This window comes from Atractosteus spatula, chromosome 4 (genome assembly GCF_055471065.1).
Source record: "Atractosteus spatula isolate fAtrSpa1 chromosome 4, fAtrSpa1.hap1, whole genome shotgun sequence".
Taxonomy (NCBI): domain Eukaryota; kingdom Metazoa; phylum Chordata; class Actinopteri; order Semionotiformes; family Lepisosteidae; genus Atractosteus; species Atractosteus spatula.
In genome coordinates this window covers 33,725,500-33,746,060 of record NC_142709.1, presented here as the reverse complement: position 1 = coordinate 33,746,060, position 20,561 = coordinate 33,725,500, and the positions used below count along the sequence as shown (strand labels likewise).

The 20,561-nt window shown below is 41.0% G+C and overlaps 1 protein-coding gene across 1 annotated transcript in view; it reads left to right on the top strand.

Moving 5' to 3' along the window:
- Positions 1-18,937, top strand: part of cbsb (cystathionine beta-synthase b) — a 35,273-nt gene extending 16,336 nt beyond the window's left edge. The window contains exons 4-16 of the mRNA XM_088913329.1: positions 837-971; positions 4,200-4,279; positions 5,249-5,383; positions 6,642-6,711; positions 7,550-7,641; positions 8,140-8,265; positions 10,032-10,116; positions 10,724-10,829; positions 11,653-11,727; positions 11,864-11,998; positions 12,440-12,548; positions 13,894-13,978; positions 16,213-18,937. Coding sequence (XP_088769455.1) covers positions 837-971; positions 4,200-4,279; positions 5,249-5,383; positions 6,642-6,711; positions 7,550-7,641; positions 8,140-8,265; positions 10,032-10,116; positions 10,724-10,829; positions 11,653-11,727; positions 11,864-11,998; positions 12,440-12,548; positions 13,894-13,978; positions 16,213-16,322 — 1,343 coding nt within the window. The 3' untranslated portion in view covers positions 16,323-18,937. The remainder of the gene's footprint in view (positions 1-836; positions 972-4,199; positions 4,280-5,248; positions 5,384-6,641; positions 6,712-7,549; positions 7,642-8,139; positions 8,266-10,031; positions 10,117-10,723; positions 10,830-11,652; positions 11,728-11,863; positions 11,999-12,439; positions 12,549-13,893; positions 13,979-16,212) is intronic.
- Positions 18,938-20,561: the final 1,624 nt, after the last annotated feature.

Sequence of the window (20,561 nt, the reverse complement as noted above, 5' to 3'; positions counted from 1 at the left end):
TTGGAAGAACACGTGGTTCTTGAAAGTATGCAAAACAACAATCGTAACCGGAGAGCTCAGAAAGATCAGAGTGTTTGTGCACCTGACTGAATTTAAGTCAAGTTTTGGGGCCTTTGAAAAACGCAAATTAAAAAAATTGTAATGAATCAGCTGGAAGGGTGCTCAGACTTTGCACATGCCACATTCACTTTTTTATTTTTTCAGTCTTTTATAATCAGCACATAAACAGTAGTTGTGCGTTAAAATGTCCAGGAAAAATGTGATGTTTAAGTTTGTAGGACACAGAGGTTGCCATCATCTTTTCATTTGGAGATTCGCTTAAACTAACTATTTGACCAAGGGTGCATAAACATTTGATTACATTTGCCTACATTTGATTACATTTTTGAATATCAACAGTGTATGAATAATTCTCCCTGGTTTAAGTCTGTGGAAGGAGTTTTTATACAGTACAGATTAAATGGTACAGTTTAAGAAATGTCTCTGGAAGTGTTTGGTATGAAACAAAGAATTCCTCATGCTTGTGCCAGGATATCTGATCCCAGACACCTGAGAGAAAATCCTGTCTTGATATAAAGATTTTTTTTTTTAGAAATATGTTCAACATGATTGTGTGTTATATTAAGTAAATGAATATGGTGCACTGATTTTTTTTTAATGAAGCAAGAAACTCACTTATTAAGATTAGATTTTATTGTCCTCTGAGGGAATTTTTTTATGTAACTATGTCTATTTACACAGACATACTGTAGATGTCATCTTTTTGCACAAGACCAGAGAAGTACAATGCAACTCTGCAGCTGCTGTGACGCATCTCTCTCCCTTCTGCTGTGTAGTGGCCAAGTGCGAGTTCTTCAATGCTGGCGGTAGTGTCAAAGACCGGATCAGCCTGCGTATGGTGGAGGACGCGGAGAAGGCTGGGATTCTGAAGCCAGGTGACACCATCATTGAGCCAACATCGGGAAACACTGGTACGTTCAGATGGGACGCAAAACCGAGGTCCTGATTTTCATGCTTATTAAAAATCCAGTGAATTTCTTGAGTAGATGTCCTTTCCAAACTTCCCCTTGGCTTTTACTAATCTTGGCCTCCTAATAATCCCCATCTATGAATTGGTTTCATCACTCTGTTCTCCTCCCCACTGATAGCTGGTGCGTGTTCTGGCCCACTATGGCTGCCGTCGCATCACCAATGTGCAGCACCCACCTGGATGGTGGCAAAGCTGAAAACCCACTACCTGTAAAACACTTCTGAGTGGAGTGTCCATAAAAGCACTATATAAATGTAAGGAATTATGTTATCAGAGCTCAAGTGGGGCTCAACCTTAGTGAGTGTTAGGAGCATGCTAGAGTGGCTGTACAATTTATTGATACTCCCTCTAGCTAGAAACAAAAAAGTATTTTGCAAATTGTAGGGCTTTTACAGTAATCCTTTCAGCTTCCTATTATTTGCAAACATGATGTCAACCGTAGTCCTGGCAAATCCAGTTGAATTAAATCATTCAGCAAATCTTCCTGATTTGGGCATTTGTAAATCTTGTATTTTAAATTAGTTAGATTTTTTTTCAAATGTAAGTAGTTGTTTATTCTTATGGTTTAAAAGCCTTTATACAATTTTGTTGTAAAATTAGATAAAAAATATTAATACTTGTAAGTATAAAACTGTAAATATATTGTTACGAAAATGGTGAAAATCAGGAATTGGTCAAGCGGTTAAGTCAATAACTAAAATAAATGTTCATAATCCCCAAATTGTAAGTGCTTTTTCCAGAATATACCTGAGCAGTTGGTATAATAAAGGCACATGAACTCTTTATTCTCTGGCACAGCTTTGTTGAGAGGAGTAATAATCCAAGCACACTTGGTTAAACAAGTTTATTACAAACTACACTACACAACAAAACGTACAACACACAAGTAACTCCATGTACAGTATTTACAAACAAGGTGTTTCAGAGGCCTAACTTTCTGGTCAGCCAGAAAACCCCAGACTGCTACTAAGCACTACACTCTTAATATGCCTACAGAGGCCACACAAGAGATGAGCTGCCTTCCAACTAAATACAAAGCAACCTGCAGTTAAATCTCTCTCTGCACCCCTAATACTACAAAATAAATGAGAAAATAAAGATTGCTATCTATAAAAATGCACCTTAAGCAGGAAAGAAGTGTCTAACTCGGGTATCTTTTACTTAGGAAACCCAGGTTCCCTAAAAACACAGGATAGCATACTCTTCTCTTTCAAGGTTCAAATACTCTCGCCTGGCGCAAGCTTCAAGTCCCAGCTCCTCCGGACTCTACTCTTTCCTCCTTGTTGTTTATTCCCTTTCTCTGTCCTCTTAATGTGATCTTATATTGAATATCTTATATTGTGTTTGTCTGTACTGCTCCTTCACAATCACTAATCCACAACTTGCCTAGGTATACTAAGGTTACTAAGGTAAATTTTACAATTGTTTCTGCTCAAGGGACCCCCCCCAGACCTCAGCATGCATCCTCTGTTTGCTCTTCAAAGTGTCACAAACTTGATCTTAAATCTAAGAGACACTTCTCAGTCACCTAAAGCTGTAACAATATTAATAAATTGTGTTACATTTCTAAAGTTTGTGCTTTGACTGTCTTGTGCTGTGAACGCGCAATGCTGAAGGACAGTGAAGGGCAAAACATTTTGTTCTTTTTGTTTTTTATAACTAAATAATGAGATAAACTTATCACTTCATGCTGGCATGATGGAAGAAAACACAGGTGAGCTTGAAGCAGACAGATGTGTTTATCCAGCGCACCTTACAGTATGTTTGTATTTATTTATACCTCTGGGCGTTTTACTGGAGGAATCGGAGACAAGCGCTTTGCTTTCACAGCAGCCACTTCCAGCCACCACGCAATTCACATGATATGCGGTAGCACTGATATGATTTACAGATAGTTCACCATTTGTGGAGCTTCTACTGAAGTCATTGTTTAGCAGTGTTGGGCCTTAGCAATGCTGGGGCCAGAGATGGTACCAGCAGTGGTTGGCGGCTTGTCATGCTGGAAAGTAAAGAAAAGAAATGCAATATTTCACAGAAATCCTATGGAGCCTTCCTCAGGTGTGAGGTAGAGTGAAATGTAGCAGGTAGATAAGGCATAGGAGGTAAAAAGACAGGGCGCGGGGAGCAGGGAGGAATTGGGCATGAAGCAAGTGAGAATGAGTGTCCAAACTCAGGAAGAATGAGAAGAGTCTGATATTGAGAGAAGGAGGAAGGTCTGATCCAAGTTCAAGGATCATTTTGGTTTCGGATGTCTTTCTGCAACATGCCTTTCGAAAACCCCTCTGAGAAGATGCAAATGGAGAGATCAGAAAATGGTGGCCATTAGAGGTGAGATGGTGAAATGGGGAACTATCAGTCTGGAGAGATCTTTGATTCTCACAGCTCTGCCAGTCTTCTTCTTGTCTCACCAATGTAAATGGCTGGACGTTTTCTGCAAGAGATGCAGTAAACAAGGTTGCTGGAAATACTAAATGATGTCATCCGAGTGATCTGGAATTGTCCAGAGGGGCCTTGAATGTGCTTGGTATTGGATATATACAGTATTTACAGGTGCAGCGAGCTCTGTTGCAGGGAAAAGTACCTGGTGTGGATGATTGCTGAGAGCGGTCAAGAGAGCTGTGAACAAGAAGGTTACGCAGATTAGGTTGTTTGACAATATGAGATGATGGGGCGGTCAGAAAAAAGTGGAGGGGTCATCCTGTAAGATGGGAAAGTTGTCATTAATGTTCCTGGGGATAGAAAGGGTGTTAGGGTGGTAGGAAAGCAGGGTTTCGAGAGTAGGGTTGTGAGTCCCAGCGTTCCTATTTAGTTTGATGATCTGAGATCTGTTTTTTTCAGGTGAGGGCCCTGTCAAAATGGTGCATATCCTCTATCTGTGAAAAAAGACTGCATTTTGAGGGCTTGGTTATGGAGGTCCACGTCATCACTGCATAGTCATCAGAGTCTGAGCACCTGAAAAAGGGAGAGAGTTTCTAGTACTGTATGTGTGGAGTGGAAAAAGCTGTACAGGTGATAGCTGTGTGAGTCAGTGGGTTTGTAATAGACTGAAGTTGAGTCAATATACATTTTTACAAATGCACAACTGCAGCCAGCTTCTATCTGTTGATTTTATTGTTCTTACTTGTGAATTTCCTCCTCATATTTAAATGCTATTTTCCTTGTTCCCCAGGAATCGGACTGGCGCTGGCTGCGGCTGTCAAAGGCTATCGTTGTATCATCGTGATGCCTGAAAAAATGAGCATGGAAAAGGTCAATGGTTTTGACTTCTGCAGGCTTACAAAAAGATTGTTTTAGGTTCTTTTCTGCAGTTTCTCTGCTTCAGCAGTGGGTGACATTGAGCTCTGCTGTTGTACAGAAAGAAAGCTTTGTTAAATAGCCAAAATACAGGCTAGTATTTTCTTCCATTGCCCCTGCAACATAAAAGGCATTGTTCCTGCTCTGCAAATGAGTCTTTAGAATGAGAAGAGTTTCACAGGGTCTTTCTACCACCTATTAAGAATGTTTCCCCTTTAACATTCCGACATCTAGGATAGTAAATAAAGGAATAAGTGCCAATGTCTGTTTGGGTTCGTAGTACAAAATGTTCTTGTCTGAAAAGCCATGCACAGATACTTGTGTATTAAAACTGTTTGACTCCATCTGGTAGGATCTTGGAGCTGTGGAATCTGCTGTGACTGGTTGTAGAGCTCTTAGACACCCCAGTAAATAGAAAGGCCTTCTAATAGAATGTCCATCTCTGCTTGGCCTTTGTGTGATACCAGCACTTCAGTTGAGCAATATCTGTGACCCAGCCTGTCCCTCAGTCAAGCACAATCAGTTTGCACGCAAGAGGGCAAACTCATTACGTCTCACAACATCTAAAGTTGTTTCTGACATTTTCTTTCTGTCTGATTTACCATTATTTGCTTATTATTTTCAGTTATCTGAGACTGGTGTCCTGTCCGCCTTGCACCTGTTATTTACAGCTCCTTAGGCTCCGACTCCCTCATAACCCTGAATTGGGTAAACCTTTTGGAAAATGAATAGATGAGATATAGTGTTAATAAAATTTATAGTCTGACATAGGCAGGTTTTTGTCACAGAAGCAGCTTGTCCCTTTGTTTTCAATGAATTGCCTCCTCCTTCCTCTTATAAACATTGTTGCGTGTTTGAAGCAGTCTTGGGAAGCCCGTTTCCACACTGACGGCTGCGGTCTCGGCGTGTGTGCTCTCTGTACAGGTGGACGTTCTCAGAGCCCTGGGGGCCGAGATCGTGAGGACTCCCACCAGCGCTCGTTTCGACTCCCCGGAGTCGCACGTTGGAGTGTCCTGGAGACTCAAGAATGAAATTCCCAACTCCCACATCCTGGACCAGGTATAACTGGGGGCCTCACCGCAGGGATCCAGGGCACAGGCTGAACACCCTTACAACAGCAATGATCAGACCACTTTGTAATCAAAGGGGTGTGGAGTCACACCTGTGTCGTGTCCAGTTGATGGTTCTGCTTTTGCAAATTGACAGAAGATGCGCCATGATTTCACTCTGTTAACCAGGTGCTGTGTCCCTGGCTGGTATACCCTTTTGTTTTTTAAACCAAACACCAGTCTGAATAAGTGCAATTGCAAGACAAAGGGCTGTGATCTTGTGTGACGCTGTCTTGAAGAGTGTATGAAATTGAGATTTTGGAGATTTTTATTTTGCATCTTTGTGTGTGTGTTAGGGGTAGAACATTTACATTCTATGATCAACATCATATACCTGAATGATTGTATTTCATGCACACACTTAGCAATAATTAGTAATAGAGTTATTAACGTCACTTTTTCCTGATTGCATTTTCATTTTTAATGAACTTAATTGCTTTGGCCAGTGGAGTGTTTCTTCATCTTCAGTGGTCTGTACCATCTGCCCAGTGTGATTTTCATATGACATTTTAAAATGAATTTAGAACAGTTTTCATGACAGCTGAATTTGAGTTGCGTATCTGAATCCCACATCAAGTTAGTCTGACATTTATGGCACAAAAAAAGAAAACCATCAAGATACTCATTAGTTTTTGTAGGTGTTTTGAAATCTTAAAAAAGTTTAAGATTAGTAAATCACATTCATGAATTAGGGTTCAATCATGAAATCTTAGTTTCGTAGGAAAGAGAACTGAAGTCATCATTTTATTATTCATGGTTAGAAATTTGCCTTTTTGCTGTTGAATGTCAATTCATAATGTGACTTCTAGTTTGGAAACATGTAGGTTTTACCTCATAAATTGTAGCATAAAACTATTTGCCAGCAGCCATATCACTCTGCAACTCACAACTGGCAAGAGGTGTTAGTGGGGCCAGCAGGGGGCACTCACCCTGTGGTCCATGTAGGTCCTAATGCTCCAGTATAGTGACGGGGACACTATACTGTGAACAGGCGCTGTCCTTCGGATGAGACGTAAAACCAAGGTCCTGGCTGTCGTCATTAAAAATCCCAGGACGTTTCTCGAAAAGAGTAGGGGTGTAATTATCATTATTATTATTAGCAAGTTCTCATTAAGAGAACAGTTTAGTGGCCAGAAGCTGCTCTGACATCATGTGTAAGAAAGACTCCTTCAGGCTAACTCTTCACTGGCCTGGTTTTCCCTCTGTAGTACCGCAATCCCAGCAACCCCCTGGCCCACTATGACTCCACGGCGGAAGAGATTCTGCAGCAGTGTGACGGTAGGCCTCTGGTACTCTCCATTCTTAATTTGTATGGTGTCTTTTCCAAGGTGATAAGAGCATTTCTGAGCTCTGCGGAAAACTGTTGTTTCGCTGTAGTAATAATGCATTTTTAGCGTTATTCTGTTATGTAATTAAAGCCACCCTATTTGCTAGAGCTTATGACATTATTGCACACAAAGGGAATGTATTTCAGAATGTCTGTGGTGATTGGCTGAGGTTTAAGCAGATTCACAGTATTGTGCTCCGATAATGTTATGAGCAGTGTGTGACACACATGTAAAGCAAAAGAGCTGTTTTACACAAAAGGCTATAGGGGTCTGGAACAAGCTGCCCAGCCATACTAAAGCTGATAGCCTTCCTTTTTTCAAGGAAAAAGTAGATTCTCATATCAATTAGCTATTAGTTACCAAATGAGCTGGGTATGTCAAATGGCCTCCCCTCACTTGTAATCTTTCTTATGCTCTTTTGTTCTTTATAGTACAGCTCTTTTTTATAAATATATGGGGGAAATGGGATCTGATCTGAAGACTTAGGCTAACTGAGGCAGTGCAAAGTAGAGCAAAAGGTGTTCCACAGATGTCTTTCATTGACTGAGCAGTCAACTGCAAATCTGTAGCACAAATCACACCCTGTTGATAAATTAAAGAATATAATGACACAAAAAACTGACATCTTGATTCTTAGTATCTTCACTTTTTCTGTCAGGACTGATGCTGGACTGTGGCTCATGTGAACCTCAGCTGGCAGTTGCTGATTTAAGACTCACAGGGCTGAACTACAAGCAAGGTTCCTGTTTTCTTTTGACACCCATCCCCTGTTTTTTTCCTCCCATCAGGTAAAGTGGACATGCTGGTGGCTGGGGCTGGCACAGGTGGCACCATCACTGGCATTGCCCGCAAGCTGAAGGAGAAGTGCCCTGGGTGTAAGGTGGGTGTTTTTTGGAGCCGTTTCTTGTTGTTTTTTTTTTTACTTTAGTCTGTTTTTGGTTGAGCTGTCCATGCCTCCAGGGAAAGTGGTCTAAAGAATGATTAAGAAGTGAACACGGCAACTGCTGATTCTTAACATCAAGTGCTACACCCCACAACTGGCATACTGCTAAAGCCTCTGCTCTGTTGCTTATTAAATAACCTCTGCTGGGCAGATCTCGGAGAGAACTCTTTTAAGATATTTAGCTTATGAACACAAAGCCGGAAGAGGAAGGTTTATGTTTTGAGACTGTATTTTCTCTTTCAACACCGGTGTCAACAGTCATCCATACGTGGACATATTCAGTCCCCCCAGCTGCTGCTGGTCCCCCACTTAACCCCCCTCTCCAGGATAATTTGGTCATGTCCAGAAAAAGAGATTGAACATTGAAGGCGTTTTCTGCCTATAAGCCTGTCTTGGGAGAGTAAGGCTTCTGACTGTGTCCCCTTTTCCGCCCAGATTATCGGAGTGGACCCCCAAGGCTCTATCCTTGCTCGGCCAGACGAGCTGAACAAGACGGACAAGACGACGTACGAGGTCGAGGGCATCGGCTACGACTTCATTCCCACAGTGCTGGATCGCGAGGTAGGTCTGCATCTCCAGACTCACCAGCACTTTCTTTAGCCTTGAGTCCCCTGTTCCTTAGTTAATATGTCAGCTTCACAGCAATTAAAGGGGAGCTGCAATGCTGTTTTTACATTTTGGGGTTATAATGAATCGGGAATGATGAGTGCATTTCAAACCACAATGAAACCATCTCTTTTATAATGTAAATTACCGTCTAGCTGAAGTTTCAATGTATGCATAGCATCCTATTTCCATCATTGTCTGCGATTCAGAACAAGGACCAAGTGAGTTTTGCTACTATATTAATAGAAAAATGTTGCCTTGTAAGTGTCGATTTCATGAAAAACAATTAAGTATTGTAGAGAAAGAGCAACTTGCCAAATGACTAATATCCACTCATAATAATTAACATTGTTAGGAGACCTTGTTTCTCATTCGTTTACAGAGACTAGTGAGCAGAAATGGCTGTTTTTATGTTACAATTTGCTCAAACTCACTCTCGCCAGTGACATGACCAACGGTTTCTTGTCTGCCTGTGACAACATGGCAGCCATACAGTACTTTTACAAAGTTCACAATTTTACACTTAAATTTAAATTTGTAAACTTTTGTGATCCCGTCAATTACTTTATTTTGTTACTGAGATTTAATAACAGGGCTAAGAAATTTGGACTACGGTTCCCATGTAAAATAATTAGGGTTTAATCTGGAAGAAGACTTCCACACAATCCTTACCACCTAGGTAAGACTAAATTAATTTTTAACAGAATATGCTCTCTTCAAAAAATGTAACCCAGCCATGCCTCATTAAAGCAGCCACTTGCATTACTACAGAACGAGTAGCAGCATTAATTCGCTGTTTTTTCTTGTGACTATAATCACATTTGTTGGTAGAAATGAAGCTTATCCTCAGTAATCCAGTACAGGAGGTGACTTTCATGTTGGTCTAGTCTAACAATGCCAGCCTTTAGCTTTGAAAAGGCCTGATTTAATTATTTTACCATTGTAAACTGGTGGGAATGCTGTGGTTGTGTGATTTGAAAAATAAATCTGGAGTCCTAACTTCTGATTTTATTCCCAGTCCCTTCATTTCCCCAGATGTGCCAGAAATATACTTCATTCTCGAGTTTCAGGTCTCATTTGTGTTGTCAGGCTGGTCCACCTTTTAGGGACTTGAGATTATTGTAACTTTGGAAATAGTTAATCACACTTTCTGTTTTGCTGTTTTTAATACCCTGTTATGAAGATAAGGCCTGTGGCTTCATTGCATGTCTGCTCATGAGGTGCATCCTTGTCTGGGCAGATGCCATGGTTTAAATACACAGCTACACTCTTACTCCACACTCTCACCTGGGTCTGGATCAGCCCTCTTGTGGCTGTATTCTGTCTATGTCATGAAATCACTTTGTGTTGTAATGCTCATTGTAGCTGTCTGTTCAGTGTCTTGGAAGGTTACAGACTTCACCAGTTTTAACTGGCGTCATATCTTGGCCATCAGGGGGAGCCAAAAGTGTTTTATTAAAATTAATAATAATATCAGATACCTTTCCAAACCCACGGACATTACTTTTGGAAGTCGCAGACCCCCTGTGTTTATCAAGGACCCCATGATTCCAATTCATTAGCTAACATGAACCATAACAGAAATAATGAATTCAAGCCTCTAATTATGCTCACATTGAAAATGGCAGAACTTATCATCCAGCTATTAATGCACAAGGTTTTGTGGGACTTGATCTGTGTGAGATCGTTCTGAGAGCCTTGGTTTCTTTCTCCATGGGCAGGTTGTGGATGACTGGTATAAGTCCAACGATGAAGAATCCTTCAACATGTCTCGTCTTCTGATCAAAGAAGAAGGATTGCTCTGTGGTATAATTTTGGCCACTTTTTCTTTCCTTCTTCCTCCTTTTTACTAGTGATGTATTACCTATTTGTTGAAAACTCAGTGCCATCTCTGGATTTGCTGTCTCACTTTCTCAATCAAGGATTATTTGGAATAAAAAGAAGTTTGAATTAGTTTCGGACCCCTTTATATCTTACAATTATTGCCTTGAAAGTGTAGTTTTCATAACATTACAAGTTCTTTTTTTAAAATGTGTGCCTCTGTGTAGATAATATTGCTCTAGGTTTAAAAATAAGATGAAATTATTAAATTAACCATGTACATATTTTATGTTTTCTATTTTGTTAATGCCACATTTTTACACTTCTAAGTGAAAATGAAGCTTAATTTTTTGTGTCATAGATTCCTGCTCCATAAATTCAGTGGATTGAGTCTGTTGAAATTTAAGAACTTTTAATAAGGACCTGAAAAGTCAAGTGTGACTTGGACTCTTAATCCCCAGAGCTGCCAGCAGGTGGCGCCATTTCTCGCTGACAGCCAGTGTTAAAGCCTCCAGGGGCAGGGAGGGGGGAGCGGGTGTTCTTTCTTCAGTCGGGGCGCAAGAGTAACCCTGTCCCTCTTCCTGTGGCGCAGGAGGCAGCTCGGGCTCCGCCATGGCCGCAGCGATGAAGGCAGCCGAGGGGCTTGAGGAGGGACAGCGCTGTGTCGTCATCTTGCCAGACTCCATCCGCAACTACATGTGAGGAGCTGGGGGGCCCGGGGTTGGGGTGTGGGGCAAGGCGGTGGCGACCCTGGGCTTGTGAACACTGCCTGTCTGGGCAGAGGGATCCTGCTCGCAGCCTTCTGCTTGTAAAGGAGACCCTAGCGAGAAACATTCCCCAGCTGTATGAAAATTTCTCAGATTTCCTTGCGGAAAAAGACCTGGGCACTCATGTTACATTAGCAGTTACAACGTGAGGAGCAATAAGAACAAAATTGTTAAGGTTTATAGTCAGAAGTGTAAAATTCAAATCAAGGGATGTTATTAAAGCTGAATAACACACTAGTAGGTAAAGTAGTGCCTCCTGTTGCTGGTTTTCAGTGCACCTCCACACGGCTTTCACTGGTGTCCTCTGGTTCATGATTCACTGTTCATGAAAGGAAAATGTTTTATTTCCTCTACCCTCACTAGAAAGAGTGAAACTAAAGGAAAGAGAATCACTGGGTGGGTTGATTTTGGCAAGATTCAGTTCCTCCAGCCTGTCAGTGGAGGATATTCCCTTAAGCCCCAGCTTGCATCAGGATACTCTTCGCTGAACTGATTCCAGAGCAGAAATATCTTTTCAGTAACATGGTGACCAAAACAGCACACAACATGTTAAACATGTTAAACTTTATTTGTGCACAATACAATTGTAACACAATACTATATTAGCTATTCAATTGCTTCCCCACATTGTCTGAAAGATGTAAATGTGTCCGGAAGGTTTAGGCTCATATGCGGTGACATGCCAGCTGACCTTTTTAATTAGCGTTATCCATGTCCTGCAGGAATAATTTCACCCTGCATTTCATTTTCCAAGGTCCAAGTTCCTAAGTGACAAGTGGATGTTTCAGAAAGGATTCCTCACAGAGGACAGCATGGTGACAAAACCCTGGTAAGACTTGGGGTTCCTGACCTCTGACCTCTGGGGTTAAGGATTAAAGGAGTGGGGAGCGGGGGTGAAGGTGTGGGAGTAGGGTTATTGTAGGATTGTTCCCTTCTCATGGCATCATCTTTTGTTTCTTTTATAGGTGGTGGAATATGAAAATCCAGGAGCTGAACCTGAGTGCACCATTGACTGTGCTGCCTACTGTCACATGTCAGAAAACCATTGAAATCCTGAAGGAGAAGGGCTTTGATCAGGCTCCTGTTGTCAATGAATCAGGGTGAGTCCTGTGGTTTTGTCACTGTGTGCTGAGGCCTGACATTAGTGACCCTGAATTGAGCCCCTTCCAGACCACTCTTTACCAATAATCCCTTTTATGATCAATACAGTCCATAGTTTTTTTCAACTCTGTAGTGAGTAAGTACCACCTAAAAGTGCTCCAAGAAAAGCAAGGGATTAAGAGGACAGCAAGAGTATCATTATTGTAATATCTGATTTTACACACACAGTAGCTTTGCAATATCTTTTGATTCAGTTCCAGTTAGTGCAAAGACATTAAAATACGTTGAAAAATGGCAGTTGTGATTTAGAGATATTACTCAGCTTTACCTATTTGCAACCTTACTTGATTTGATATGGGCCCTAATGACTGACTGAGAATGTGCTGTGTTGTGTTGGTTTCATCCCAGGTGGATTAAACTTCTTCCAATTCCCTTTCCAGGCTAATTCTGGGGATGGTCACCCTGGGGAATATGCTGTCCTCAGTGCTTGCAGGCAAGGTCCAACCGTCTGATCCGGTCAACAAAGTCCTGTACAAACAGTTCAAACAGGTGAGGAAAAGTTTATTTTTCTGCCAGAAACCACCACAGGCTGGGCCCTGTTCTTCCCAGGCATCTGCTCTGGTTGAGATGAAGGGGCCAGTTTCAAGGATTACAAGGACTTAGTTCAGTGCCTGTGTATATCATTACCGGGCAAAAAAACAAATACAAAAAAGAGAAAAATAAAAAAACCAATCTAGCATTAAATAGAAATAGGAGAACAGGCAGATAAGTCTTCAGTCAAGATTTAAAAACTGTTAAAGAGTGTACAGCTGTCAGAATGAGATTCTGAGGTTTAGAGCAGTGAGGCTGAATGCACACACCCCAAGACACTTGTATCTGTAAGAACGTACTACTAAAAGATTTGCCTCAGCAGAGCATAGGGGGTGATTTGTTGTGTAGGGCTTTAAAAGTTAAAAGTAAAATTTTGAACAGCATGCACCTGGGGCTCATAAAGGAATGACTTGAGCTTTGAAGCTGACGTGCCTCAGAAAGCAAACAGTACAAGATGTGTTGTTGAGAGAGAACTGGGAGTTACTGTGAGCAGGGCTTTGTTTCATGATTCCTGTGTGGCTGATGTCGGGATTATATTAATACTGTCACAGCTAGGGAGGGTTTGGGAAGTGACACATTAACTGTGAAGAAATAGACCTTTGATGTGCAAGTTTGTAGAACCAAGCTGAAACAACCTAAGTAATTTTTAATTGCTCATTCCATTGCAATTACAATATCCAACACAATTTAAATTGCTTGGTTAGATCCTAATGAATGAGAGAGAGTATTTGGCGTGACTCTCCTAGCTGATGGATTTGCAGCCTGACTGTAAGGATGGGGCTGAATAAACTTTTGCTTACTTTCACAAGGAATGAGCCAGGGAGCTGCTCCAAGGGTGTAGACAGGACAGGACAGGAGGTGACAGGAGTGGTGTGAGAGGGATGCACTAAGTCCTGGGTACAAGACTTCTACCTGTTGCTGAGCAGAAGTGTACAAGAATATATACACAATTTTGTAATCTTTTGAAAAGGACTAAGTTTACAAAGTTCAAAAAAACTATAAGTAGGTGTTTTTACATTTTATTGGAATTTGTTACCCATTAACAACCATCTCCTTTTTCTGCAGAATCATTTCAAATTAGATTTTAAGTGGTCAGTAAATATTAAGGAAAAAATTGCTGTATTTGCCAGCATGACAAATGCAAATGTTATGCATTTACTACATTGTGCAACAGTGAACATATCTCTGAATAGCCATACCTTTAAGGAAAAACTGATTTCAAAGGCATGACATTAAAAAAATTGTGCTTCACACAGCTTGTGACATTATTACCTTTTGAATTAAATAAGTCTCTTTACTCCAGATCCACCTGAATGACAACCTGGGCAAACTGTCCCGGATCCTAGAGATCGACCACTTCGCTCTGGTTGTCCATGAACAGATTCAGTGTAAGTGTGTAACTCTCAAAAAAAAATGCTGGTAAAATATTGGACCGAAACAGGCCTGTGTATTAGTTTCACACCAGGTAAAAATAACAAGATGCCCTGTCTGTGAAGACGGATATTTTCCCCCTTTCTTCATAGATTTATCCCAATGACTTGGAGAAAAACGGATCCCCGTACTCAATTAGAGAAGGGCTCCAAATTGTCCTCACGATCATCCGGATGAAAAGAAACATGTTCAGGGTTTTTATTTTATAACTCAAGTATGGATATACAGGATTAAAAAGCACACCCATATTATAGTGTTTAGTATTGTGTATTATAATAGGTTGTGTGTTTTGAATCTAACATGATTAAAACTGTAAACGGCAGATTTAGTATGGAATTTATTTAGTTCTGTCAACCATTATAAAGTTCCATGACGCAACAAAAAGTGCCAGAAGTACCCAAAGAATACAGCATGTTGGCCAAATTCACATCCCTGTCCTTAAGTCTGAATTGACATCCTTAATACCTTACAGTGGCCCTTTGCCACTTCCTTTAACATCTTTATCCACCTTCTTTAACAAAGGCTGTGCCAGGCTGCAGCGAAGCTGAATGAGATTAAGCCGAGAGAAGGCTGATACTTGGTGCAGAACCATCCTTCTTTGAGGATGTTGCACAGCATGCTTTTTGAATTTGGCTCATGTGATCAGTAGATAAACAAGTTAGTTTGAGGTTTTTGGGTTCAAGAGCCCCATAGGCAGAAGCAAAGTCCTTTGTTGGTTGTAATTTTGAGATATCCAAAATGTCCCTGGGTTTGTGTGTTCTGATTAAACAAACACTGCACTTTGGGCTTTTAGCAGCATGTGGCTGACCGCTTCAGAGCTATTTAGTAGAAAGTAAAAAAATCTGACAGCATCTACACACTAGCCTGTGCAGATTGAGCTTAAAGAAAAATACCTGCTCGTATAAAAGTGTTATGTTCTTCTCTCACGTGTTATATTTATTGATTGGTTAAATATACAGAGACCCGCCATATTGAAAACCATAGCATTGTGCAGCTAAACACCAGGAGCCAAAGGGAGCAGACACAAGCACACTAATATCTAGCTGTTTTGCCTTCTCTGTCCCGTGAAAGAGCTTGTCCTAGACACCCCTGCCAAAAATGATTAAGTTGTGAATATTTCAGCAGAGTGCAGTATGATGCATTTTATTTCCATCTTGATTTAAAACTTTATTGTGACTACATTTTTATTATCAGAAAAAATCTCAACCCGCCACAAAAGCTTGACAGCCCCTGCTCCATCTGACCTGGGGAAATAAATTGTCATATTCCATTGAATAACTTCCAATGCTCCTCGACCCTGTCAGAGCCTGCTTTATTCTTGTGACCAATCCTGATGCCCATCTCTCCATGTCTTTTCAACAATGTTATTTTTGTTGAATGTACTGTTCTCGTCCAGGAGGCTGTTTTAAACTAGCATCAGCTAGAGATGTAACGTGGTCAATGTGCAAGGGGTGCATCTGAGTTTCTCAGTCTTTGCGAGCACAGGCTTTCCAGGATGCCTGGCATTGACGCTGGTGTGTGAGCATCTTTTTCCTGATCTTACATGTCGAGCACAGCCAGAAATAACTTCAATATGGAGCGTTCTTGGTGGTAGAGTACTCAAATTGAAATCAAATTAGAATTAAAAAGAAATGTAAAACTATTGTAGGCAATTCGCCATAATTCTTAATTGATGAACTATAATAATGATGGAAATTGCAGTAGGAAGGCTTTTTCAAATTTTGTTTTTATTGCTCAGTGGAACTCTGTGTGACCAAATGAAAGAAACTGATTCCAGCTGATGATTAATGAAAGGATCCCTTGATGTGAATGTAATTTATTGGTCCCACACATTCACAAAACCAAAATCAAAATGTGGAAGTGCATATAGACCTGAGAATAAGAGCCACCTGTTTACACAAAGGGTTGCGGGAGTGTGGAACAAGCTACCCAGTCATGTTGTTGAAGCCAGTACCCTGGATTCTTTCAGGGAGCCTCTGGATGGGATCTTCAGATCAATTGCTAGCAAGCAAATGAGCTGAAAGGCTTGCTCTGGTTTGCAAACTTATGTTTACTTGATTGCATAGTTGAAATAGTCTGTTTTCTGATAAGCATGAAAGGCGCTGTGCAGACTTCTTGATCAGTGGTTTTCTAGTTTCTGGTGGCAGTAGATGGAGTGCTTTCTTTCCTCATCCTCCTGCTCTTCTTCCAGACCTGTCGGACGGCTCTCCCTGCCTGAAGCAGATGGTGTTTGGTGTTGTGACTGCCATTGACCTCCTCAACTTCGTCACTGCCAAAGAGAAGAAACAAGGCGAGAACTGAGAGGTGCCTTCCTGGTCCATCCCTGTAAAAGCTGGACACAACATTGAATGTAGCAAACTCTTACATTTTCTTGAAAATCAGACTCCATCATAGTAAAATGACTTACCATTAACAGCAGCTGTCAATTCTGAAACAGAGGCAATGGTAATTTGAATTTGGAAGTGTCCTTAGTAAAAAGAAAAAAAGTTGTAGGTTTTTCTAATTTTTTTAATGTTTTGTGGTTCCCTGGCTGACAAAATCCAGCTTACCCTCAGATAAATCCTGAAATATACAGGCATCATATTTTCATGTTTCTTTTGTAAGCAGGGAAATATTTTCAATATGATTATTTACACGTTTGCAGCCTTTTAAAAGATTTTCTATCAAATCTTACACTTGGGCTCCTGAATGGCTCAGCCAGTCATGAAGCCCTTTCAAGAGTATGAATTGGGCCATAATGCTGAGAGATCTGGATTGTATTATTAAATTATCCTACTGTGACCAGGAATCTGGGGGTTTAGCAATTGATGGAGCACTGCTGAGGTTGAGTCGCTTTGTATTGGGCTATAAGGACTGAAGAGTGCCCCCTGCCAGACACCTGTGAAACTGCAATTGTCTTGCTTCCAGTGGTTGCAGTTTTCCATGTTTTCCACACCTGCCCTTGGTGAGCACAAGGGCTCTCGGTGAATGGGATTTAAACTTGGGAGGAGTAAAAATAATTGTTGATGCTAAATTTGGGAAAAAATGAGGAAGATGGAAATTTGTTGACTTGTTCCTAGTAGTATACCAAATATTATTCCGCTTACATCTTGAAGCGCGGATTTTGAACTGCTCCCTGAAGAAGAGCAGTTTATCTGAGACGCAGTTGGTATTTCTGCCACTCTATGAATGTTCAATTATTGATGTGCAAAGACTTCTGTAAATTAAAAGAAATCACATTCCTGTACGTGCAGCTACAATGCCCTGGAATGCTTGCTGCTGGATAACTCGGCCGCTATAACATACCTTTTTAAATCTGGCACGTTCAGAGCCAGCATGGTGGCGCAGTGGTTAGCAATCCTGCCTCAATGTGCTGGAGCCTGGGTTCAATTCTGGACTTGAGGTGCTATCTGTGTGGACTTTGTATGTTCTCCATATGTTTGTGTGGGTTTGCTCTGGGTACTTTGGTTTCCTCCCACAGTCCAAAGACGTGCTGGTAGATTCATTTACTTCTGAGACAACTGGGCCAGATGTCAGTGTGTGTGTGTGCGTGTGTGCGTGCGTGTCCTGTGATGGGCTGGTGTCCCATCTGGGGTGTGCCCTGTCTTGTACCCGTTGCTTGTTGGGATGGCCTCCAGCTCCCTCGTGACCCTGAATTGGATGAAGCAGTTAGAAGATGGATGGATGTTCAGAGCACCCTACCAATCCTCCCTTTCAGAAAACAAGTGCAAATGAAACGAAAGAGAAGCGGTCTTTCATGCTTCATGCAGTCACATCACAGTCCTGGTTGACTTGCTTTTGCCAGGAGCCCACCTGCCACTGTAAGGGGTGGAATCTACACACTACACTCTTTAATTTTTGTATTTACATTAAAAAAAACTTAATGAGCAAGTTTGGGATGTTTTCATTTGGCTGGATGAGTCTGCGCAGTGGCTTAAATGTACAAGGACATTGAGACACTGGCAATGGATGTGCCAAGACTGCTCGCTCCCAGGCACACCTGGTGATTCTCCCAGAGGAGCCAGAGGTTGTTCAACCCCTTGCTTTTACAGACTCGAAAACCCCTCCCCCTTGCTTGCATTGGCAATATGTAAATACTTTATTATTGGTTGGTCCATAAATAATGAACAAGGGAGAAGCTGTACCATGTGTTTGACGATGGGGGCTGCCATTTTGGGGTGCCTGAAGGTCAGCCCATGGATACATAGTAATAAACCCACACAACAGTCAGTAGAAATACAGGGAGAAAAATACAGCAGGCATAGGGCATCTTGAAATGGAGCATTTGAAAGATTGTTAACCCTTTGTTTCCTAGAAGAACAGCAGTAAACTATTTTATACCAAAAAGTGCCCATAAAGGGGGATTACGGCCGCATTGTTTCCAATTCCTTCTGCGTGAAGGAAACGACTGACCCTGGAGCTGCATGTTCAGAAAAATTGATCACCTCCAGGGAGGGGTTTAGGGTAGCTGGTGTATTGGAACACGAATGCTAGCCGATTAAGCTTGCTGGACAGGGACTGATGAATTAGTTTGTCCAAACCCAGTGCCCAAGCAGCAGGACTTGTATTGGGGGGTGTTTTCATGTATTAAAATAAAATGATGTCCTTTTAGTGGGCAAAAGACGGGAGGTACATGAAGTTTAATAGATCCTATTGGATTTTGTTATGGTATGAAACAGGAGTATGAAACAAGCTACCGGCTGTGTTCTTGAATCTAATACTCTGGCTTATTTCAAGCCAGATTCCTGGATCAATTAGCTGTAAACTACTAACCAGAGTCGATGCGCATAATGGCCTCCTCTCACTTGTAACCTTTTGATTAACAAACATTGATCAAACATTCTTTACCATTATGTGTTTTGATTTTAAATGCATTTTTTCTTGAAAACACTGCAATAATAATAATGGCTTCAAATAAAGTTTGTCCTCTCCCCCAGAGTACAGCGTTTTTTTTTCTGCTATTTTGTTTTTGTGGGTTTGATTTTTTTTTTAATGGGACTCCCATGCAGTTCCTTACCCTTTGCAATATCGTTGTTGTAGCCTTTTCCATGCACATTCACAGTGAAACAGTTGTGAAATACTTAAATATATTTTGTTTATGGAATAGGCATAATATTCATAAAGAAAAGATGTACAAGTGTTTTTCATCGCGGTAAAGTTAGCTTGAAGTTCAAAAATGATTTTGGCACGCTCATAGCGTTTCACGAAACCTCCTTAAATAACGAAAACACTTGTGTATAAGGTACATTGTGAATATTTTCACAGCCTTCACTTTATTCTTTTTACGCAGTTTTTTTGACCACACATGAATATTCTGACGCCAATATCTTTGCAAAGGAGACACACAAATTCTTTAAACCAAACGCATTTTAAGGACCGCGACTTGAGAGGGTTTTCTCAGGGTTTTGATTGATGCGCAATCACGCACCATCTGGAACAATGCGGGACCACTGTGTACATACAGTACGTTCACAACGCGAGAAATACTGCTCAGTAGAGTTTCATGCGAACAACCCATATATGACCATAGGAAGCAGAACAGCACAGTCTGTAATTACCCAGACTGTAAGCGCGGGAATAAAGCTTTGTTTTATTTCTGAAACTCTTTCTAAATGTCCTGATTTCATTTAGGTAAGGGTCAACTACTGTATATACACAATACCGCTGACAGCAGGAAAATTCCTATTCTTTACTCAACAGCTTTTTAAAAGCCGCACCCATGATGTTCAAACCAATTTTTTACACAGAAGACTGACACAGCTTTGCGTTGTGAATCTGGTTTTCTCGTGGTTTTATTGAATGTGGCACTATACACTGGGATAGGGGGATGCTGTTTACGAGCCAATAGCATTTAAACCATAACACCCACAATTGCTGAAATTAAGTGTTTTACAGACTAGGTAGGTCCTCTGATCTTTCACAACCTTGCTTTAATTTGTGAAGCCTTTCTTTCAGATACCTGGCTATTTTTTCAGATACCTGGATATGTACATTTTGCAAACCCTGGTCTGATGAGGGTAGTATACGCACACTATCACTGTGGTAGGTTTTGCAAGCAGGAAATGTAACATCTTTTCTCAAGCTAACTCCTCTCAGACAGAAACCTAAGTACCAGTTTCAATATGCCCAAAAAAACAGTATGTCTTGGATAAGAGTTAACTTTCAGAACCAATGTGAAACTGAAATAAAGCACAGGAAACCCAGAAATTACAGGAAGCTACTTATTAACTACTGCCGGATAACCAAAACTGAAGTCCTTATCATTGGGCCAAAAAAAGTTTGTCATTATATGTCAAACTTCAGTTTCAATGTGGCTGATCACACTGTTAACCACATCACAGAAACAGTGAAAAATATTGTACAGTAACTCTGTGAAAAGTTTCATTCTGACCTTAATGTTGATTTTCATTGAAAGCGGGTGCCTAGAGTTTGTTTTCCCCCCATCTTAGAAACATAACTAATAATGTCCACTCCATATTTAGAAAGCTCAAAGAATCTAACTGTTCTAATGTTCTGACTAGAACACAGAAACATAATCACATCATCCAAGTCCTGTTTTCA